The sequence below is a fragment of the Hylobates moloch genome, unplaced genomic scaffold, assembly GCF_009828535.3.
Source record: "Hylobates moloch isolate HMO894 unplaced genomic scaffold, HMol_V3 SCAFFOLD_18, whole genome shotgun sequence".
Classification (NCBI taxonomy): Eukaryota; Metazoa; Chordata; class Mammalia; order Primates; family Hylobatidae; genus Hylobates; species Hylobates moloch.
This window is the reverse complement of record NW_026652293.1, coordinates 3958176-3975671: the sequence shown is the minus strand read 5'-3', so window position 1 is coordinate 3975671 and position 17496 is coordinate 3958176. Positions and strand designations below refer to the sequence as shown.

Below are 17496 nucleotides of genomic sequence, written 5' to 3'. Positions count from 1 at the left end.
ATTCTCAATCACCGAGATAAATCATTGAGGTAAAAATTTAAAAGATAAATTTAAGAGTGAAAGAAAATGTGGTTTCATGTTAACTGCTAGAGGTAGAGATGTCTACTATAGACAAGATGGAGTCACAATTTATAAAGAATACAGACACAGATGTAGAGTGGGATAGAGTGCCCTTATAATGGAGAAGAGACAGAACACAGCCTCCAGTCTTTGCTAATTGATGGATGTTAGCAAACAGGGAATGGGCCTGATTCACAGTGCACCTCATTCTAGGATTCTGGATCCAGGACAGATGTAGAAAAACATTTCTGACACCGCTAGCTGAATGCTAGTTTAAGTTCATCTCAGTAACTGAAGAATGTAGGTGAGTTCTTGTTGAACATAGGTGAAGAACAAGCAGAGGTGTTATGTTTGTTTTTCCAACCATATTTGTATCGCTTTGACCCTAGGGTGGCCACAGATCACGGGGTAATAGATGAAGTATGTATACATGAGGATTGTTTTGAGAAAGACAAATAAGCTGTTTAACTAATACTTACCACTCCCCCATTTTTATGAAACATAACAGGATCTTTCTTCATATATGACTTTTATTTTTCCTAATCTTATTATGCAGGAGGCGAGGAGTGTGAAACCAGATTATTTTATTTGTGCCTCTGAACTAGGGAAAAAGAGAAGTCATTAGTAAATCTAATAGTTATGTTGCCATCAATTTTTTGATCCAGTTTTCAAAAGTTATTTACAATTATTGTAGACTATACTGCATGTTGAGGCTAATTGGAAACAGTGACCAGATTCTTAATCATTATCAGGAAACTGCATTCAGAGAATGAGAAGAACACCCCCGCTGGATGAATTGCAGCCACCACCATATCAGGATGACAGTGGTTCTCCCCATCTGTCATGTACACCCTCAGAAATTGGGGACAGTAAATGTGAATTTTCCCACTGCAGCAACAGTCCAAGATGCTCATATAACAAGTGCCCAAGTGAAGGAAGCACAGGTCATGAAATAGAAAGTTTTCATAATAAAGGATATGAAGAAGATGTTCCAAGTGACAGCACTGCAGTCCTGAGCCCTGAAGTAAGTAAAAGCACATAGAAGTTTGAAAATGAATGTTTTTGGGAGGATAATAATCCTGTGCTTCTCCTCTTGGTAAGAAGAATTGATTTTATCACTTATTCCTTTGTAACTTATAGTACCAGTATCCATCCTTAATCTAATCTTTATCCAACAAACTTATCAGGAATGTCCCACCTAGTCTTCAACTGCCCCCACTCCACAACCCCAAGCCCCACCACCAAAGGATTTTTTTTAACACTTTATATAAAACATTCTAGAATAATTTACCTATTTATTTCATCTTCAGGTTACTATTTGTATTATTTTTATTTTGGATTTTTTTACTATTGGGAGGTTACTCAGTGTTTCACAAGTCTTTCAAAATAATCTTATTGTATTTTCATATCATAGAAAATGCAAGGGATAAATGATGATCAGCTTTACTAATGAAATGTGAATCCATGGCTTCATGCATTCAGAGTGGCTGGTTGGTTGAGCTTTAAGTTTACTTACTGTTTTGGAGCAAAAATGTGAAAATTACAACAAAAATAATTTTGTGGCAGTTTTGAAGTATTACTGTATTCTAAAAAGAGTTTGTTTTAATGTTTCTGTCATAATGAAAACTATATAAAGGCAATCTAAAGGTTTTATAAGTTAGTATTTAGATTTACTGTCAAGTTTTTTTGTTTTTGTTTTGAGACAGAGTCGAGTCTCGCTCTGTCACTGAGAACAGAGTGCAGTGGCGCAATCACAGCTCACTGCAGCTTCCTCCCACCTCAGCTTCCCAAGTAACTGATACTACAGGTGTGCACCACCACACCCACAACTTTTTAAATTTTTTTGTAGAGACAGGCTCTCACTATGTTGCCCAGGCTGGTCTCAAATTCCTGGGCTCAAGCAATCTTCCTGCTTCAGCCTCCCAAAGTGCTGGGTTTGCAGGCATAAGCCACTGCACCCAGCCTGCTTAAAAGTTTTAGATTGCAAGTTTTTACTGCTTTTGTTCCAGACAGCATTCAGTAATACTGAAATATGTCCATATTCTTACCAGATGAATTTTCAGATCTGCTGCCAAAATTAAATAATAGATGTAGTTTCCTAATACCCAGAACAATTAAGCTATGGATAGAATTTCCTTAATTTTAGGTTTTTCTTCTATAATTGTTAAAAATACTTTGTATCTGTTATTGCTTTTTTTAGTATTTCTAGTATTACAGTATCTGACCGAGAAGAAAATTGTACACTGGTATTTTAAGTTTAATATATCATTGTTTTGTGATTTTTCATGATGAATGTTTCTTTGTGTTCCATTACCTAAACAAATTTGAGACAGTTGTTTTGTAGCTTTATAAACTACATATATAGCTCACAAGTTAACAGTGAAGCCTGGATTGTGGGATTAATAAACAACAACAATAATACCTATCACCACTTGTGTCAGGAATTTTGCTATGAGCTTTATGTAGTCTGCTCATTAAATTCTAACAACCACATCTTTAGGAAGTTATTATTTTCATTTTATAAATTAAAACATTAAGAGTCAGTGAGCTAAACAATTTGACCAAGTAGAAGCAGCTCTTAAATAGTGAAACTATAGTTCAAACCCAGGTCTGTCTGACTGCCAAAGCAGTGCTCTTAACAACTATATTATATTGCCTTTTTTGATCCAAAATGTTGTGTGAGAAATTACTTTGATTCAGTGGTACCCTCCAAACATTACCAGGCAAACTCTCTCAGAGGAGTAAAGCACCAAAGTAAGATGCTCAAATTAGTGTGTGTGTGTGTGTGAGAGAGAGAGAGAGAGAAAGAGAGAGAGTGTGTTTTAATCCATTTCACATACAAAGCAAGAAGTAAGAGGAGCTAGATGAAATCAGAAATCTGTTAACACACCTGGGGATAAGCTGCAAGTGAGTATAGGTAGCAAGACCACACTGTGTGAGTCCTGGTTTATGCAGTGCCCATACATCCCGTCTCACTGTCTCTTTTCCATCAGCATTCCTATTTATGATGTAACAAGGACCAGAGTTGAGATTTGAACAAGGGTATCAAGAGCCAACAGCACACACTTGTTTGTTTTGTGGGAGAGATATAGTTATACTCCTGGCCACCACTGAAACTTGTCAGCCTACTAGGCAGTTGTAGGTTTTATCTGCATTTCTTAAGTAGATCACATGGGTGACAGAGCTGTCAACCCAGAGGCTACATGATCGTGGCTTGTGCATTTCATCCCTTTCTATAGGTAATACTCATTTGATCCGTCAGATTTTCTGTTTAATCTTTCTTTGGCGTATGTTATAAGTTATTAACTATTTATATTTAATATCTTATGAATTCTGCCTGTGTCTCACAAGCTGTTTCTTTACTCACTATCTATAGTTATCACACACTGTGAGTTTTGTCCGTATTTCAGAAGCTGCTAACTTGCTATCTATAACCACTTCTTTGGAATTTCTTCCATCCTGCTTATTTTTGTGTCTTCTTGTAGTAGCATTGAATGTACTCAAACAATATAGCAAACGCACATTACAGAAATATTTAGATGTGAATGCTGATAGCCTATGCTAATATAAAATTCACTTTTGTGTTTTTTCAAGTTTATTTTGCATCCTTGTAATAGATATGTGTCAGATAGAAAATTCTCACTTTTCTCTTGGTTTAATCCAGGCTGTAGCTATCTTAGAGCCTATCCACATACATGATTAAACTGAGAGAGGAGAGAAGGTTCAGAAGAATTCCATGGGAAGGAGTTTATAAACACTGTTGATGACCTATTGCTATCTAAATAAAGGTTTTTTAAAACTGGTCCCATACCTTGAAAGGAAGGATTGTTTGCTTATTGCCTATTTTCAGAATGCAGATAATGTCTTTTATCTGTCAATGTTCCACCCTTTCAACATTGGGTTTCATAAGAATTGTTGGAATGTTTGAAAAAAAAGAAAAAACAATCAGGAAGGCACCAAGAGAAGTAAAATTCAAAAATAGCTATCTAGGACCTGATAAACATTTTTATTGCCTGAAAATCTTAGCTGTCATGATGTTATTTTAGAAAATATTTAATTGAAATACCAAAGCCATATAATTAATAATCTTTAATTACCAATTATAAAGTAGTATACATTAACACATTTTGCTCTAAACCGTAAATTTTTTAACAGAATAAGAATATGTTTTGATTTTCTCATACTACATTAAAAACTGAATTCTCTTATGGGAATTTATTACTTCTCCCTAAGTACTGTTCTTCTGTTGTTTTTTTTCCTGTATACATTACACCAACTAGCATATAAGATTTATAAGACCAAGGACTAACTGGGCATGGTGGCTCACACCTTTAATCCCAGCACTTTGGGAAGCCGAGGCAGGAGGATTGCTTGAGCCCAAGAGTTTGAGACCAGCCCGGGCAACATAGACTTTTGTCTCTACTAAAAATCAAAAAATTTAGCCAGGTATAGTCGTGTGTGCCTGTGATTCCAGCCACTCAGGAGGCTGAGGCAAGAGGATCACTTGAGCATGGGGGGCCAAGGCTGCAGTGAGCCATGATTGTGCCATTGCATTCCAGCCTGGTTAACAAAGCAAGACCCTGTGTCAAAAAAAAAAAAAAAAAAAATTAAGGACTCATGTCTTTTTGGTTCTCTCTGCAGAAAGAAGCACTCTCCCGACCTAAAATAGGGGTTGGCACATAGTAGGTACAGTAGTTACAGTACATGTTAAGCTGCTACAACAAAAAGACCCCTCAGCCCCCACCAAATACAATGGCTAAAGAACATAGAAACGTAATTCTCTTTTGTTTAACAACAGTGCAGGGTGAGCAGGGGGCTTTGCTCTATGAGATTATTCAGAAACCCAGTCCCTTCTCTTCTGTTGCTCTGCCTTCCCCTAGGGTATTGTCCTAGTCCACATGGTCTGAGCTGACCCACACATCCTGTCTGTATATCTGCTTGTGAGAAGAGTGAGACAGAGAGTAGAGAGCAAGAATTTCTTATATAAACCTGATCTGAATGTTTCACACATAAATTATTTTTGCCTCCCATTGGCCAAAGCTGAGTCATGCAGTCCTGTGAGCTATAATAGAGGCACTGAAGTCTATAGTCTCTTGTGGATGGTGCTTTTTTTTTTTTTTTTTACACAAATTCTCACCCTGTCACTGAGGCTGGAGTCCACTGGCATGATCTTGGCTCACTGTGACCTCTGCCTCCCTAGCTCAAGTGATTCTCCTGCCTCACCCACCTGAGTAGCTGGGACTACAGGCACCTGCCACCCATGCCCAGTTAATTTTTGTATTTTTAGTAGAGATGGGGTTTCACCATGTTGGCCAGGTTGGTCTCAAACTCCTGACCTCAAGTGATCTGCCCACCTCGGCTCCCCAAATCTTGTGGGTAGTATTTCTAGCTAATACTCAGGAAGGTTTTGTTTTGTTTTGTTTTGTTTCGTAAATGGAAAAAGAGAAGACTGAGATTCAGTAGTAGTCACTGCCACTCAAAATTTAGAAAATTTTAGAAATTTATTAAATTGGCCCACATTTTGAAATGAGAATTATTTAAGATTTATTAAAATACTTGAAGAGGCAAAGTGGTATAGTTGAAAGGTCAGAGACCTAGGTTTGACATTGTTGGTAACTAGCTAAAACCCCTATTATATTCTAGATAGATAGACTGGCAGGAATTTGAGACAATTACAGGAAGAATGGTTATAATTTCTTTTAATTTCATAATTAAAATGTACCGTTTCAGCCTTTCTTGAACTTTTAAAATGTGTGTTCTGCCATTTTCAGTAGTCATTAATGTTAGAAAATAATATGTTTTTAATTGTTTAGAAATTGAAGTAAATATAGTCTATGTTATGGAAAGTAAATATTTGACCGCTAATATTTTGAGACCTTTATTTATGCTTTCATATTTCACATTTCCATTGATTTTTAAGTCTAAATATCTTTATATTTTATTACAGATGGGGATGTTTTAGAACAAACTGAAAACGGAACCAAATTTTTCAATAGCATTATACTTTTATTTATGTTCTCTTTCTCTGCAGCCTGATACTGTGCTGTCAATGGCATTGTTTATAACATTGAAAGTAAAATGTAGTGGTTTTCTACAAAAGGAGCAGATATACCCACTAAAGGATATGTTTTAAATTCTCATTTTTAAAAACATACATCACACTTTCTCAGAATTGTAATGGTGAATATTAAATTCTAAACGTGTCTTTATTATCATAAGTTTTGAGTTTAACTTACTGCCTATACTAATCTCGCTCTATAGGGTAGCTTTTGGTTGTAGTTGACTGTTAAATATTATTGTATTACTTTCTTTGTGGCAGAATTGTTTTCGTATCTTCTAAAGAAATATCAAGTATTTATTTACATGCTAGGTTAAATAATTGAGTTAAAAACTGTAACGTTTAAATTTTCTTTTCTTAGGATATGTCAGCTCAAGGATCATCTTCACAGCTTCCTAAACCTTTTGATCCTGAGCCAGAAGCTAAATATGGCACACTGGATGTGACTTTTGACTATGACTCACAAGAACAGAAGCTTCTGGTAACAGTGACAGCTGTCACAGACATCCCAACATATAACAGGACAGGTGGCAACTCATGGCAAGTACACCTTGTTCTTCTACCTATAAAGAAACAGAGAGCAAAAACCAGCATCCAGAGAGGACCATGCCCTGTCTTCACAGAAACATTTAAATTTAATCATGTTGAATCTGAGATGATTGGAAATTATGCAGTTCGGTTTAGACTGTATGGTGTACATCGCATGAAAAAAGAAAAGATTGTGGGGGAAAAGATTTTTTATTTAACAAAATTGAATCTTCAAGGGAAAATGTCATTGCCTGTGATATTGGAACCTTCTTACAATCATTCTGTGAGTATCTCATCAAATGGCCTGAATACAGTTTATGTTCATGGTTTATAGTATGCACAATTTTAAAAATCTTTAATCAAGGCAACCAGTTTGTCAGTCTATTTTTTTACATAGTAATCATGCCTTTACAAAAATATCTAAGCCCTGGATAGATAGATATACTTTTTCTTACCTAAAAAAGTTGCCCTTGAAGATAATTTGTGATTTATGTCTTTTATTTTATCGTTCACAGAGTTTTGGCCCAGGGTTTTACGTGGGTTTTTTTGTTGTTGTTAACATTTATTAAATGTTTGATTATGAAGTCATCCAAACTCCTTGTAGAATTTATTATTATTTTTCCAGGTTAAAACTAGGCAATACATTAAGAAGTATCAGCCCCATATATTATTTGCTGTAGGGCAGAAAGGATTTGCCCTTACAGAACAGAATATGTGCCGCTCCCTAGGTCCTGACTGGATATGTTTCCAGAACTTCTGTGAAATTATTTTAAAATTTCAAAATAAATCTGGCCTCATTAGACTTTCCACCCTTTTTAAACAGATTGTGAAGTATTTCAGGAGAACCCTTAAGCTTAGTACTTTGAGCTAGTTCTCTCTTTTCTCTTTTTGTCCTCCAGATGATAATCACATATAAATCTCTCTGTCTTCATATTTTTAACTAAATTCCCACAAGGCATTGCAAATCACAGGAGAGAAATGTCTGCACTGTTTATTTAAACCAGGGAGATACATTATGCCACATAGTTATTTAGATTATGAAAAAATCTGTGATATGCTATAAGTGTGCGTTATGGTTTATATTTATTCCTCTCTGTTATATTGAATACAAAACATTTTTTAAAATGTAAATATACAGATTTTAGAATAGATTTATATTTTAAAATAAAGGTATACTATTTTAGTGTTGTTTTAAGCTTTTAAATGTGTAAGCTTTTACACATTTAACAATCAAGTAGTTTAGGGTCTCATTGCATTTACATCAGGCAACATTTTATGTTGTAATACCTTGATTCACAGTCAGCACCATACCAGTTTAACTAAATGATAACAATGTCTTTAAGTACAAAATGATGATGGTAAATATAGTATATTCATATGGGTTTCTAGGATAAGACTTAATCTCTGTTGGGAAAATTGATAACTTGTTATCCTTTTAAATTTTCAGAATTATTTTTGGGAAATGCCTTTTTAAAATAATAGCAGCTTAAAAGAGGGGAGAAAAAAGAGAGCACAGGCAATATTTCGGGGGGAAAGAACAAATTTTTCATAAAATTTAATAATCTACAGTTATTAATATGATTTCTAAACTTTTTCATTATTTGGTCTGAGTGATCACTAGTTATTCTGTGGAAAATACATCCTTATATAGAATTAACTCATTTAAATTAGAAGAGAAAGATTCCGTCATCCAGAGGTATGTAATTTATCTGTTCCCAATTATGTTTTAATTACATTCATTTCACAAAGAGAATGAAGCTATAGAAAATAATACTGTCTTATCTCTGTTCAAACTAAGCAATTTTTTAATGGACCTACATTACATGTGTTAGCTTCTAGTCATTGATTCTGTAATCTTTTTCTGCCAACCAGTACAATAATTTCTGAGGAAAAAGTGCTAAATAAATAGCTTGTAAGACATGACATTTCTTTTTTTTAACTTTTATTTTAAGTTCAGGGGTACATGTGCAGGTTTGTTATATAGGTAAACTTGTGTCATGAGGGTTTGTTTTACAGATTATTTCATCACCCAAGTATAAAGCCCAGGACCTAATAGTTAATTTTCCTGATCCTCTATCTTCTCCCACCTGCCACCCTCTGATAGGCCCCATTGTCTGTTGTTCCCCTCTAAAGATGTAACATTTATATTTGAATAAAACTGTCCATCTTCTTTCTGCCCTTTCTCTGTGTTGACATGCTTCTCAAATTCAGTACCCTGTATTTAATTGTTCTTCTTTGTTGCTTTCCTTCTTTCTCCACCTTCTCAAAATCTCATTGGTTGCTTTTGGCTTCTGTGCTATCAGTTGTTTAGTCGTTAAAATATACCAATAGAATGTATATGTTCTATATATACTATAGTATTAATGTTCACTCTGCTTAAGTTTTAATATTAACTTTGTGGGGAGATCCTGTGATTGCAGTTTACTTGGGTGAGTTTGGCTCTAATTTTTGTAATATGCAATAATATATCTGTAAGAGATACACTCATAATTAAACATTTGTTCTAGTTGCCTTTTTTCCCCAGAGTCAGGGTCTCACTCTGGCAAGAGTCAGGGTCTCACTCTGGGAAAAGTCAGGGTCACCCAGGCTGGGGTGTAGTAGTGCAATCATGGCTGACTGTAGCCTGAAACTCCTGGGCTTAAGCAATCCTCCCACCTCAGCCTCTCGAATAGCTAGGACTACAGGTGCACACCACCAGGCCTGGCTAATTTTTTTTTTTTTTTTTTTTTTAGAAATGGGGTGTTGCTGTGTTTTCCAGGCTAGTCTTGAACTCCTGGCCTGAAGCGATTCTCCCACATAAGTCTCCCAAAACGCTGGGATTATAGGCATGAGGCACCATGCCAGGCCTTCTAGTAGCTTTTGAATAATCACTTATTATTGTTGTCATTTTTATTGTAACTTTTGGTAAGGAAAAGTTTTAATCCAGCCAAAGAACTTGCAAACTACCATTAAAACACATTTAAACTTACAGTTTTTTTCACAGATAATAATAGGAAAATAGAATTTTGCATATAAAATTTAATTTTATAGCTAGTTTTGCAGGAACTGATTGAGAGAAAAAAAAGACCAACGTCACCAAAATGACTTTCTGAGGACTAAACAGTGAGTTTCCCTGAGAATAAGATTAAAGTTTAACATTAAGGCCGGGCACAGTGGCTCACGCCTGTAATCCCAACACTTTGGGAGGCCAAGGCGGGCAGATCATGAGGTCAGGAGATTGAGACCATCCTGGCTAACACGATGAAACCCCGTCTCTACTAAAAATACAAAGAATTAGCTGGGCGTGGTTGCGGGTGCCTGTAGTCCCAGCTACTTGGGAGGCTGAGGCAGGAGAATGGTGTGAACCTGGGAGGCAGAGCTTGCAGTGTGCTGAGATCGTGCCACTGTACTCCAGCCCGGATGACAGAGCAAGACTCCGTCTCAAAAAAAAAAAAAAAAAAAAAGTTTAACATTAAGATACAGTTTGAAGGGTGCCTTCTTGATCATTGCATGATAGAAAATATACTAAGAGTTTAAAAAGCATAATTTCTTTCTACTGACTAGCCATGTAAACTAAGTAAATCATCTGATTATTTTGGGCATCAGGTTTCTCATTAGTGAAATGAGAGGATTAGACCAAGTGATCTCTAAAGGCCTATCCATCTCTGATGTTGTCTAATTATGCTAGTATATACTGGGGAAAGAGTTAGGTAGGAACAGAAATTGGTGAATTTTAGGTGAGTTTTGTATGCTTGATATGACATTTTGTGGCAGACATGTATTATGTTTTCTCTTCCACCTTTTCAGTAACTATCTGGGAATAACTATGTCTACCTCCCTAAGGTAAGCCATAAAATTGGCTTTCCCCATCTTACTGGTAGATATGGCAGGAGCTGTGTGACCTAGACTCTGCCACTCATACTCATTTTCAAGAAACCTCGATACAGGCAGAACAAAGAAGCAGACACCACTCAGATCATGTTTCCTTGAAGTTGATGGTGGAGGTATCTGGTGTTCAGAGGCAATAGTAATTTTGTTATAAAATAGCTCTGCTGATGCGGAGATGGTATTGGTGCTGGGCCACTAACAGTTGCAATAGAGGAAAGTCCTTGGCAGAAAAGAATCCAGTGAGAACAGCAGCAGGTTTTCCTCACCTGACCAATTCTGTAGTATGGTTTTTAGACTTCATTCTTGAGAAGCTTAACCATTAACTTGGTTCTTTATTCATCCCTAGTCCTTTAATAAATTACTACTCCACTTTATGAGTCAGAGTTAGCTTCTGTTGTTTTCAAATAAGAATCGTGAAATAGCCATATGGTTTACTATTTACTTGCTTTAGTACTGTCTTATGCCAAACTCAGTAGCTAGAATGTTTTCAGTTATCCTTCCTACCATGGTATATATCCCTCTCATAATTTGAACTCTTATATACTCAGCTTTGTTCAGATAGCACTCTTTCTTAGTATATAACCCCAATTAATTACTTCACTTGCATTTTTGGTACTACATTACTCTCTGTAACAATTGCATAAAATAGCCTTTCCCTTTTTCCTCATCCTGGTTTTATGTCTAATTTCAGCTTATTAGATTTGTTAATATTATTGTATTTATTGATTGATTGATAATGAAACTCTATTCTTTCTCTCACAAACATACACACAACCCTTCCTGTACAAACAGTACTTAATTAGCCTGATCTCTTCAGAGTGGCTAGCAATAATAATAGTGATGCTACCTACACATTGGACAATTCTCAGAATATAGGAGTCTTTATTAAATCCTGGTTTATTTTCATTATTATATATATGGTTTTTGGTGAGTTGCCTTTTAGGAAAACTGATATTTGACAAAGCTGTGGTGTGTTTCATCTTGAAATAAGGTTCTCTACATTAATAGATGAGCTGCAGGCGTACCTGTGAAGTTTTTTTTCTGTAGACAAATGGTTCTTGAAGTATGATTCCTGGACCAACAACATCATCACATAGGAACTTGATAGAAGTGCAGATTCTCAGTCCCTCTCCGAAACTTTCTGAATTAAAACTGTGAGGGTAGGGCCCAGCAATCTGTATTTTAACAAGCACTGTACATGATTCTGATATACATTTAAAGTTTGTGAATCACTGCTTTTGACCAGCGTTTGCAAACTATGACTTGTGAGTCAACTCTGGCATGTAGCCTGCTTTGGTAAGGTCTGTTGCTCCTCTCTGCAAAAGCAGCATAGATTACCACTCTGTTGAACTCAGGTGTGGCCAGGTGACCTGCTTTTATCTTCTGCTCGTAACCTTTAAGAATCAGAATAATGCTTTCACTACTATGGAAGCGTGTGTGGAAATGGAGTCTCTTTGGGCTTTGAAGGAAGCCTTGTTGCCAATCCAAAATCGATATGTTGTATAAGGAGGAAGTAAACCATTGTTGAATTAAGCTGCTGAGAATTTGGAGTTCTCTGTTACTGTAGCATAATCTGCCCTGGCTGATAAAACATTTGCTCTTCTGACTAAGGAGTACATTAACCCCTGCGGTCGAGAATCAGATGAAGCAGGTAATATAGTTTGGATGTCCCCTCCAAATCTCATGTTGAACATGTTGAAATGTAATCCCCAATGTTGGAGGTGGAGCCTGGTGGGAGGTGATTGGATCCTGGGGGCAGATTTCTCACGAATTTAGCACCATCCTCTTGCTGCCGTCCACACGATAGTAAATTATTTCTCATGAGATCTGATTGTTTAAAGGTCTGTGGCATCTCCCCCTCTCCCTCTGTCACTCTTGCTCTCTTCATGTGACATGCTGCTTCCATTTTCACCTTCTGCTGAGAGTAAAAGCTCCCAGCGGCCTCCCCGGAAGCTGAGCAGATTGCTGCACCATGCTTGTACAGCCTGCAGAACTATGAGCCAATTAAACCTCTTTTCTTTATAAATTGCCCAGGTATGTCTTTATAACAACATAAGAATGGCCTAACACAGCAGGGAATTGACTAACACAGTTGTCTACTTCTGAAAGAATCTAAGGCACCATATGTGTTGCAGATTCGATTACCTGGGAAGCAGACTCTGAGAGGGAGTTTAGTGTGCCAAATGTTTGTTAAGGAGTGCTCTTGGGATTCATACTTATAAAAGAGGAGATGGAAGCAGGATTGGGCAGAGAGAAGTCAAGCTGCAGTGCATGCCCAAAGACAGTCTTAGCCAACCCCCAGGGAATTCTGGAACTAAAATAGTCCTTCAGAGTTGTCGCCATTTGGGCTGAGATGGCCAGGCCTTTATACCCCCATCAGTCAGTCATTGCATGTTGGTCGCCACTTGTATTAGTCTGTTCTCATGATGCCAATAAAGACATACCCAAGCCTGGGTAATTTATAAAGGAAAGAGGTTTACTTGACTCACAGTTCCACAGGGCTGGGGAGGCATCTTGAAACTTACAATCATGGCAGAAGGGGAAGCAAACATGTCCTTCTCCGCATGACAGCAACAAGGAGAAGTGTCAAGGAAAAGGGGGAAAAGCCCCTTATAAAACCATCAGATCTCTTGAGAACGAACTTACTCTTATGAGAACAGCATGAGGGTAACTGCCCCCATGATTAAATTATGTCCCACAGGGTTCCTCCCATGGAGGCAGGATTATGGGAACTACAATTCAAGGTGAGACTTGGGTAGGGAAACAGCCAAACCATTATCATTCTGCCCCTGCCCCCCCCAAATCTCATGTCCTCACATTTCAAAACAAAATCCTGCCTTCCCAACAGTACCCCAAAGTCTTAACTCATTCCAGCATTAAGTCAGAAGTCTAAGTCCAAAGTCTCATCTGAGACAAGGCAAGTCCCTTCCACCTATGAGCCTGTGAAATAAAAAGCAAGTTAGTTACTTCTTAGATGCAATGGGGGTACAGGCATTGAATAAATACACCTGTTCCAAGTGGGGGAAATTGGCCAAAACAAAGGGGGCTACAGGCCCCATGCCAAGTCCAAAATCCAATAGAGCAGTCATTAAACCTTAAAATTCCAAAATGATCTGCTTTGATTCCATGTCTCATATCCAGGTCATGCTGATGCAAGAGAGGGGCTCCCACAGCCTTGGGCACCCCTGAAAGGGTGACCTTGGGTGAGGCAGTTCTTTACAGTTGAATCAGTTCCTGAAGGGACTGACATTGAAGGCTGTCTTGCAACAGCCCTCCTGACAGCTAGGGCAACAGTCTCTTCGTAGATACACAGGGAATTATCTATTGACAATTACAATTGTCAACTACAATTCAAGGTGAGACTTGGGTGGAGAAACAGCCAAACCATATCATTCCACCCTTGGCCCCTCCCACATCTTATGTCCTCACAATTCACAACAAAACCGTACTGACATTTGATTGACAGTGCATCACAGTGTCTGTCTATCATAGCTATAAATCTGGACAGTATAAAAAATACTGTATTTGATTTTTTTAACTGAAAGGCAGACATAGGGCAGATGGGAAGAAATGTAAGAATGCTAATATGCTAATGTAGTTAAGAAAAATGACTAACCCTCTCCTATTTAACTTAGAGAAGGATTATTTAGAAAATAATCAGCAAGGAAGAAATATTTATGTAAAGTTCAACTATTCATTTTATTTCATTTTTTCTATTAAATTTATGTAAGGTAAAATGGATTTTTAAATAAAATAGCTATAGTTTGATCCTATTTTTATGAAAGGATTTCTATTCCTTTTTCTGTTAGTATATATTCATAGAATGATGCCTGCAGGATGTTTACCTAATAGCAATTTATGAATGGTTTAGGTTTATGGTGATTTTTTTTTTACTTCTATCTTTGTTTATTTCTGTCTTTGTTTATTTGTGATAATCATTTGTCAGTTAAAAAATGGAGGATCAGAAAGGGCCGGGGAATTTGGACCCTGGTCAGTTTGGTGGGGATGAATAAGTAGATAAGTTTCTTGCTGGATTATTTAAGACAAGTGAAGGGATGGGAGAAAACACAGGACCACAGTGAAAACTTAAATTTTCTTAAGTTCTAATGATAGAGGGTACTTACTATTTTCTTAGATGTCTGTATTTCATTAAATCTGGCTCTCGCTTACACTTCTGTGTGAGCACAAGCAGTTCTGGAAGTAGACATGAGAGTACATGATTGTCTTGGGTGAAAAGAGATCTTCAGGAACCCCCAGATTTAAAAATTGGAGAAAAGAGAGGTAAAGTAGGAAGAAAAAGGCAATAAGAGATCATGAAAGCCAAGCATGAAGTTCATGAAGGAATAATCAGCTTTGTCAGATGTTGCTGATGGAAAGAATAATCTGAATATTAAAAACTGTGTGTTGGATTTAGGATATGGAAGTCATAGATAGCTATTCAGGGGCTAATTTGGATATTGTGAAGGGGCTAGAATCCAAACAAGAGTGGCAGTCATTTAGACAATTTTTTCACCAAATCTGGCTATAACAGTAGGAAGAAAGAGAGAACAGTATTTGGAAAGCAAGGGTTTAGGGAGAATGTTTTTGAGGTGAGGAGAGCCTTGGGTATGTTTAAATACTAATGCAAATGATTTGATTTAAAAAAAGGACAAATAACTGAAGAGAGCCGTTAATCAATGTGTTTGGGATATAAACAGAGAGGCAAAAGTGTTAGAGTATTTTCAAGGATTTATTTAAATGGTAGATCATGAAATGAATAAAGAGAGAAGTGAAGCCAGAAAGGGGATCATGGGCAGGAGAAGTAGAAAGGTTAGTGGACTGAAAGTCCCAAGGATATCAAGAAAGAGATGTGAGAGGAGTAGCTAAGCAAGAAGTGTTGAAGGATGGCAGACTGTGGTTGAAAGGGGAATGTTTTCAGTTCATATGATGCGGAAGGAGAAGGGTCCAGAGTGTGATGGTGGAAGTGGGCATCTGAGATAGAGTAAAAGGTACAATTACTGGAGAGGGATAATTGTCAAGAGGGCTAGGTTCTTAGATAGGCTGAGTGGATGCTGAAGTTACAAAAGATGATGACAGAAGTTGAAGTATAAAAGAAGGTTGAATCCAGAATCAAATTTACAAGAAAAAAACAACTCCATCAAAAAGTGGGCAAAGGATATGAACAGACACTTCTCAAAAGAAGACATTTATGCAGCCAACAAACATATGAAAAAAAGCTTATCATCACTGGGCATTAAAGAAATGCAAATCAAAACCACAAGATACCATCTCACTCCAGTTAGAATGGCAATCATTAAAAAGGCAGAAAACAGGCCTGGCGTGGTGGCTCACACCTGTAATCCTAGCACTATGGGAGGCTGAGGTGGGCAGATCACAAGGTCAGGAGGTTGAAACCATCCTGGCCAACATGGTGAAATCCCGTCTCTAATAAAACACAAAAAATTAGCTGGGCATGGTTGCGTGCACCTGTAGTCCCAGCTACTTGGGAGGCTGCGGCAGGGGAGTCGCTTGAACCTGGGAGGTGGAGGTTGCAGTGAGCCAGGATTGCACCACTGCATTCCAGCTTGGCAACAGAGCAAGACTCCGTCTCAAAAAAAAAAGACAAAGAAAAAACAAAACAACAAGAAGTCAGGAAACAACAGATGCTAGAGAAATAAGCATGCTTTTACACTGTTGGTGGGATTGTAAATTAGTTCAACCATTGTGGAAGACAGTGTGGTGATTCCTCAAGGATCTAGAACCAGAAATACCATTTTGCCCAGCAATCCCATTACTGAGTATATACCCAAAGGACTGTAAATCATTCTACTATAGAGACACGTACACATGTATGTTTATTGCAGCACTGTTCACAATAGCAAAACTTGGAACCAACCCAAATGCCTATCAGTGATAGACTGGATGAAGAAAATGTGGCACATACACACCATAGAATACTATGCAGCCATTAAAAAGGATGAGTTAATGTTCTTTGCAGGGAAATGGATGAAGCTGGAAACCATCATTCTTAGCAAACTAACACAGGAACAGAAAACCAAACACCACATGTTCTCACTCATAAGTGGGAGTTGAACAGTGAGAACACATGGACACAGGGAGGGGAACATCACACACTGAGGCCTGTCAGGGGATTGGGGGTTAGGGGAGGGATAGCAAGGAGAAATACCTAATGTAGATGATGGGTTGATGGTTGCAGCAAACCACCATGGCACGTGTATACCTACGTAACAAACCTGCACATTCTGCACATGTATCCCAGAGCTTAAAGTATAATAAAAAAAATTTTTAAAAAGAAGATTGAATCAAGGACCATTTTTCTCAAGGAATAAAGAAGAAATGTTCAAGGAATGAAGATGAAATGTCCAGGAGGACAAAAGAGGAGGACAGGATGATACAAACTTTAAAGGAAAATAGTTGTTCTTTTCCACAACTTTTAGAGGAGCAATGCTTGAGAAACAGCAGAGAACTTTGCTTCCTGATCTTGAGTCACTTGGGATATGAGGGAATAACCAGAATGAAAAGTCAAGAGGGAGTGAAGTATCCTCAGGGAAGAATTCCGTTTCAATTAAACAAGGTGTTGGGAGTCCAAAGCAAAGACTAAAGTTCTAGAAGAGTTTATCATAGATCAGGAGTACCAAGGAGACATAGTAAAGGATTATACTAAAATGTCAATCTCAGTCATAATTTGATTCTATTTAAATCTCAGATTTCACTACAAGTCTAATTTAAATCATATCTTCATAGAAATGTATTAGATTGTTATTATTATTCTTATTTTTGAGACAGAGTTTCGTTCTTGTTGCCCAGACTGGAGTGCAATGGTGTGATCTTGGCATACCACAACCTCTGCCTCCTGGGTTCAAACGATTCTCCTGCCTCAGCCTCCCGAGTAGCTGGTATTACAGGCATGCGCCACCACACCCAGCTAACTTTGTATTTTTAGTAGAGATGGGGTTTCTCCATGTTGGTCAGGCTGGTCTCGA

General features: G+C 37.5%; 1 protein-coding gene across 7 annotated transcripts in view; it reads left to right on the top strand.

Annotated features, from left to right (window-relative positions):
• Positions 1–17496, top strand: part of SYT14 (synaptotagmin 14) — a 232133-nt gene that overhangs the window by 153986 nt on the left and 60651 nt on the right. For all 7 annotated transcript variants that reach the window (XM_032137741.2, XM_032137739.2, XM_032137740.2 and 4 more), the window contains 2 exons: positions 813–1084; positions 6480–6929. In XM_032137741.2, the coding sequence (XP_031993632.1) occupies positions 813–1084; positions 6480–6929 (722 nt within the window). The remainder of the gene's footprint in view (positions 1–812; positions 1085–6479; positions 6930–17496) is intronic.